This window comes from Nothobranchius furzeri, chromosome 1 (assembly GCF_043380555.1).
Source record: "Nothobranchius furzeri strain GRZ-AD chromosome 1, NfurGRZ-RIMD1, whole genome shotgun sequence".
NCBI lineage: Eukaryota > Metazoa > Chordata > Actinopteri > Cyprinodontiformes > Nothobranchiidae > Nothobranchius > Nothobranchius furzeri.
The window spans coordinates 89,460,299-89,467,366 of NC_091741.1; the positions used below are offsets into that span (position 1 = coordinate 89,460,299).

Genomic DNA, 7,068 nt, shown 5'->3' on the forward strand with positions numbered 1-7,068 from the left:
TCACCAAAATATGGCACGGAAAAATACCTATATGATACATGCGTGCACGTGCCGGACAATGATAAACAATATGGCCTCGAGGACAGAATGTTTTTGTTATTCCTGTGGAGCCCATCATGTCAAGGACACCCGGTGAAGCACTTTGTAGGTCACTCATAACAGACGTTCACGTGGCAGATGGGATTAAATGAAACTATTGATTCTAGATTAAATGAAGATTCTAATTCACTTGTAAATCAAATTGGATAAACTCTAGCAGTTTCACGTGATGACATCAAGTCTTAGTTTCCAGCTGTAGCCGCTTGTTTACGCACACTAGATGCGGTTAGAAAGGTTCATTATGTTAAAACAACTGGAGCAGTTGTCGGTCTGTGGGTTAACTGCACGACTGCCTTTAAAGTGCACAAGTTCATGAGGAGCACATGGGATGCTGCATTCCATCCCTCTTAAAAAAAACTCGTCTTTTCTGACCACATTTCTTTTTCGGTAAAATTTAATTAAAGAAAAATGCAAAACATGTAAATGTGAAAATGTGTGTGTGTGTGTGTGTGTGTGTGTGTGTGTGTGTGTGTGTGTGTGTGTGTGTGTGTGTGTGTGTGTGTGTATATATATATATATACACACACACACACACACACACACACACACACACACACACACACACACACACATATCATTCACTGCTGTTGCACTCCATTCCTTGTTTTTTCATATTTTACTTTTAAAATAAAATGTTGTGAACGTTAGTCTTATTTATTTGCAAAATGCTTCTTAAAGTAACCCGAAATCATGACATCAACTGTGTTGCATTTTACATTCTGAATTTGCAGTCTAACCTATAGTTTATTAGCAAGGAAACTTTTGATGAAATTAAAATGCATATCACAAATAAGTTAGCAAAAGCAGCAGCGTGGTGTTTAGTTCCTTGACTACCAGCTGGGAACACCATGTGCTTTGTGTATTATAATTTGATTATGTAAAGGCCGAAGTGGGGGGTGTTTTTATCAGTTTTCAGAAACGAGCGTAGTATTGTTTTTTTTTCTGCCAGCACTGGAAGGTACCCGGAGTTCTGCTTCTTCGCCCCTCCCTCTACAAGCTCATTGGTCCAAATCCGGCGCGTCCGATGACGTCAAGGCAGCCGTACAAATACGTGCCCGTTGCAGAAAATAGCATCAGACAGTCGCTCGTAAAAGCCAGCGAAGCTTAGACCTTTGACACAGCACTGGAGCTCAGGCGTTAGCGAGCCAGTGCATCGCTCCTAGAAACGGAACCGAACCCGGAACTTAACTTCGTTGACCAGCCAATCGCAAACGTGGCGAGAAGCATATTTCAAACGAGTTTGGTACTGAACATGAGCACGGAGATGTTCGCTAAAACCCCCATGGAGGTAGCCGTCTACCAGCTGCACAACTTCTCCATCTCTTTCTTCTCCTCGCTGCTCGGGGGAGACGTCGTCTCGGTCAAACTTGACAACAGGTAACTTGGCGAAGTCGTTTAGTTATTGATGTTTTCTGGTTTATCCTCCAATCTGAGTCAGTTTACAGAGTTTTAAATGCGTCTCGTGCCGCAGCGCTACCTGAAACAACCCGACACACACCTCTGACCCAGATAACCGTTCCTCTGTTTTGCACTCTCTCTGTTTCTCTCTCTTGTTTGGATAATAACTTGTTATAAACAGCTGATTTATGGTCGTTGTTTTCTGTTTTGCAGTGCCTCTGGTGCTAGCGTTGTGGCCATTGACAACAAGATTGAACAGGCAATGGTAAGCTCACACACACACACACACACACACACACACACAAAGCACCTGTCAAAACGTTACAACCATTAAAAACTTAAAAAAACTGTAATGTACTAATATGTTACAGCAGAATGTTTTGTTTATCACTTCAAATTGACCACACTTGACATTATTGCTGAATTTCTTGACTGTTTTGTGTTCAGAGTGAAACTAAAAAGCTGTTCGTGACCAACTTCCCTAAAATAAATCTTCCAAATGGAGTCAGTGGGAAGTCCCTGCATGTGTATCATCATTTTAAAGTAGAAACCATTCCAAAAAGATGCGAAGGTCGGGCTAGATTAGCTGTCTTACTCTGAAGAGTTGCCCAAACAAGCATATTGGGTGTCATTTAATGAGAAACTTGGCGTCCTTTGTTTGAGAAGCTGCAACATTTGCTCCTGTGCTCCTTTTGAAACTGATACATATATCTGTTTTGTTGTGACAGGATCTCGTCAAGAACCACCTGATGTATGCCGTGCGGGAGGAGGTGGAGATCCTCAAAGAGCAGATCAAAGAGCTGGCAGAGAAGAACAACCAGCTCGAGAGGGAGAACTACCTGCTCAAGAACCTGGCCAGTCCGGAGCAGCTGGAGAAGTTCCAGTCCCGCATCCCGACGGACGTGCTGTCACCCCTGGACAATCAGAACGTCCAGCTGAGCCCAGAGCAGCATCAGCAGCAGAGCAGTCACCACAGCGCTGGCTCTGCTGTATAAGTGGCTCTGCCTTGGGGCGGGCAGAGCCACCCTTCTGCATTAATTGGCATTGCCTCGTATACAGTGCGCGTGAAGAGGAGGACCTCCTCCAGTAATGGACCTCGATTTAAACGCCAATAAAATCTCCGCCACCTGAGACCTCTTCGATACAGTGGAGACGCATCGGGGGCTGCAAGTGACCGATGGGACACAAACGAACTTGACTGAAGAGCACAAACCAGAACTAAAGACATTCTGACTGGTGCCGGGTCAGGCCTGTCCTGAAGCGCTGTCCAGCTCTTTGTCATAGTCTCCATTTGTAGGCACAGGTGTAAAGGCTAGAGAGGGCAGACTAGACACAGATGAGTGCTCCCTCTCACAGGAGAGAGGGGAGGTTCCCCTCTTCTCTGCCCAAACTCGTCCAACAAGCACCCTTCACTCTGTGGGGGGTGGGGAGGTGCTGATTGGGCTCGCCCTGCAGACGCTAAACCTGGAACATCTGGGAACTTTGCTCCCTCAGGATCCAGTGGAGACCCATCTGAGACAGTCCTCCAAGTCCAAACAGTCCCGCCGCGTGGATGTAACTCATATCAAAGCACACGTTGTAAAGGCTTGCACTTATTTGCTCTACCTGCAGCGAATTTCCGATGTGTTGCTATGAAACAAACCCCACGAGAGAAGTGGAGGTTGACACGTTTCTGATGGAGCGATCAGTATCCTGTAATGATTCATCCTGTACGGTTAGCAGTCGGGGCTTGCTGCTTTTGGGCGCCTTTGATGTTAAAATCTGCTTTATCGGTTTGTAATCCTGAACAAAAATCAGTTTGTGCGTTAGGATCAGTTTTAACAGCTGCTTTTGTAACCCATTGGGCCGTGTTGTTCAACCAGCTCACACAACTACTGCTAGTGGCCTGTAAGCTCCCAGCCCTGATTCTCTTTAGCAGTGTCATCTCGGATCCAGTCTCTTTGTTTTATTTCTTGCTTGGATGTCAACTTGAAAAACAAGGGCGCAGCAGGAGTGCCTGTTCAGTAGGAGAGGATCACATTTCCAAAGTGACTTTGGTTATCGATGTTTTGTAGCTACCAAAGACGTTGCTATTTTTTTATTAGATTTTTAACACCGTAACAGAAGCTGCGTGAACCAGGACCATGTGTGAAATCGCACAGGGAGAAGTATTGCCTGACGCTAGTGCTAAAGGTTCTGTAAAGATGTGGGTATTGTTGCTGTAAAGTATCCTGAGAGCTGTTGTACACTGGTGTTTTGGATACAACTGCACATTTGCAATAAACCATATGTTTACATAATGCATTACAATTCTGGCTTTTATTTACCGATGCAACGGTACGTTAATGCACACCGGGGAGCGCCGTCAAAGCTACGTTACGTAATGGCTGAGTGGCTTTGCGTGAGACTCGTTCATGATTTCTGAGGTAGATTATTAGTTTTTGATTTTCGGAGTATATGATCAAATGCTATCATATATTCTTGAATTTTAGGTGATTTAGTTACAAAACTTAGTTTTTATTCTCTTTTTTTAAAAAGTCCACCCCATTGGCAGCGTGTCATTCATACGGTTTCTGCTCACGAAGGCATCCTGGAGCTATCCCAGGCTTTCCCAAAGTCATTTTTGTCCTCTTAGTCATTTTTGAGCATTAAGTAAGCTCCCTACTGCCCAAATGAGAAAAACAGCAGAACCACTAATGATAGTGAAGTAATAATAGCTGCGCTGCCTGTGAACTGGGATCTGAGAGAAGGAAACACACTTTGTACAAGGAGCGCCTTCCTTCAGACGGCCTGGCAGACTGAGTGTAATCAGATCTGTTGTGGCTTCCCCGGTGTGCAGACTGGGCTCACATCCACCCGCTGCTGAAAACAAGTCAACTCCAATCCAAGTGCCTCTGAATTCTCCGTAGGACCGAGTCAATACCTGCTCTGAAAGAAGTTCTGGAATCAGCCAACTGCAGAACGGATCTTCATTTTGTCTGAAGCACACAGATGAAGGCAAGAGGTAATGGCCTCATTTGCATGACGCAATTCAGCCTGATTCCATAGAGTGAGCACCAAGAGCACTGCAACGACTGCTTTGCACAGAAGTTTTGAAGCCAAAAGCACAAAATTAAACTCGCAATAGCCACCAAGTGAACAAAAGATGTTTGAGAAGGTCTTTGATCTGGAAGTTTCAGCACACATTGCTGGAAAGTTGGAATAAGAACTGTGTGATGTTGAGATCGTGGCAGGGTCCAGCTGGGCAGGTCTTCCAGCTATACAAGGTTGGTTTGATATATGGACACTTTCATAACAGCAGAAGGCAGAGTTGCAGTATAATTACACTTATAGTCATGGATAATACAATCATAAAGGAAAGATCTAATCTGGTTTAAGCATTCCCAAGAACGAAGACTCCCCAAAAGCCAGAAAGACATCCAGGAATTTGGCTTCATTTGTTAAATGCTCGGTTCTATTTTTAGGGTCTGTTTTAAAAACTCTGTGTTCCAGAGACACTTTACTGACTTCTATTTGAGACTGAGCGATAAAAAGTTTCCACACATTGTTTATAAATGATATCACACAGGCAAATACCACTGAGGACACGCTAGTCCTTTTTTTAAAGATGTGTTTACTGTGTAGCAGCTATTTACAGTTTTGCTCTCTGTGCTCAAGAGGTAATCTGCATGCATTTTAAAAACCTCTCCACACAAATCCGACATGAAATCATTAGAAAGGTTGTCAGTTTTCACTCTTGTTACTAAAGATTTCTAAATAAGGATCTTATGATCAACAGTCATCTCACTCATGCAGGGAGAATACCTGCTGAGGCTTGGTGCATGCTTTAAAAATCTTTTTTTCTTATCTGTAGTTTGCAGGAAATTTCCTAAAACTTGTAAAATGAAAAAAAAAAAGAATATCTGAGAGAAATTCTGAAAAATCCTACATCACTTCCTGTAAAGTTTGGTTAAAAGTTAAAATCCGTGTGGACTTAAACGTTAGACTGAAGCTAGAGGGCCAAACGAGGAGTTTTTATTGGATTACCAGTGTTATGCAACACACACACACACACACACACACACATACACACACACACACACACACACACACACACACACACACACACACACAAATAAAACATCTGTTTCGAATGGAAAACCGGGGGTGGCTCTCAGCGTGGTCGGGTTTGCATGCATGGGAACGATTTAGTCAGACTGGTTTTTATGCAGTCATGCACAACTTGCGTGTCTCCAGTGGTCAACACATCCAGCTTGTTAGCGTTACATGTGAAGATAAGTGAAATAAATGTCAGAAATGGTCACAAGATGTAATGAGCACATTTCTGGAAATTGGGAGACGTCGCTCTGGTTTTTCCAAAGCAAGCAGTTCAAAGGAGAGTGTATTACTCAAGATAGTTATGTAAGAAAATAACACTTACACACACAGAGAAATTGGTTTCTTGATCCAGGGATGAAGCAATTTACACAAATTAAAGCAGGTGACTGAAATCATCCATTCAATGAGAACAAAAGTGTTCTGGGGGTTTATTCCTTAACTTCTAAGTGTTGACACACACACACACACACACACACACACACACACACACACACACACACACACACACACACACACACACACACACACACACACACACACACACACACACATTTATATAGCCGCTGTGCTTTACAGGTCCAAAGACCATGCAGAGCTATGAGACTAACACACACGGCCTAACCCAAACCCTGTTGGTCCCCTACTCATCATACCCTATTTAACAGTCATGAGCCATTCTGGGTCACATTTCTGATAGACATTTGTGTTTTAGTCATAAAGCAGAGGAAATACAGGTAAGGTGTCAGGTGTTTGTTTTGTATAACTATCACGTTTGTGTTCATGATTCCACGCCGCATTAGTGAACAGACACAAGATCAAATGCCTACAGATTAAAGGAAGTCCTGGTTTTATTTATACGTGATCCAGATTAGGCAAAAAACAAAACAAGACAAAAAATTTAACATAAATGGCAGTAATGAGGAAACACAAAGTAACTGTTTCAGAACTCAACATGGAAAGATTTGATGAATCTAAAATGATCACAAAATGACCAAAAACCCTACAAAAAAATTAAACCCAAACACTTAAAGACAAGCAAATTACACTGCAAATAACAATGAACAGCTGCCAAAAAATCATAGAAAACTACAATTATTATCAGTTTTACACAAAATAACTGAAATTCCAGCCACAAAAAGATGTAAAGTGAGCAAAATAAACACAAAGTCATCAAGTTGGGAAAAAAATACAACTTATAAAATAATATACCGTAAATCCTCTAATATTAGCCTGTATTTAATTAACTGCCGGGTATCATATTTTGGCCGGTGTCGGAGTCGGCGGAGGTGAATAATGGCCGTTTTTTTATTGTGGCCGGGTGGAATGTGGTAACAAGCAAGTACGGGGGGCGGTTGTGTCATCCGTCTCACTTTTGATTTGCCAGTGACAGACCGCGAGGGTAACTTTAACCGTGCAGAGACGAAGAGGAGGCGAAAATTTGATATCAAGTTCAAAGAGAACGTGCTGATTATGCTGCAGAACACTCTGGGGAGC

General features: G+C 42.8%; 1 protein-coding gene across 2 annotated transcripts in view; it reads left to right on the forward strand.

Moving 5' to 3' along the window:
* Nucleotides 1-3,780, forward strand: part of tsc22d3 (TSC22 domain family, member 3) — a 37,294-nt gene extending 33,514 nt beyond the window's left edge. For both annotated transcript variants that reach the window (XM_015946611.3, XM_015946617.3), the window contains exons 2-3: nucleotides 1,711-1,762; nucleotides 2,226-3,780. In XM_015946611.3, coding sequence (XP_015802097.1) covers nucleotides 1,711-1,762; nucleotides 2,226-2,492 — 319 coding nt within the window. In that variant the 3' untranslated portion in view covers nucleotides 2,493-3,780. The remainder of the gene's footprint in view (nucleotides 1-1,710; nucleotides 1,763-2,225) is intronic.
* Nucleotides 3,781-7,068: the final 3,288 nt, after the last annotated feature.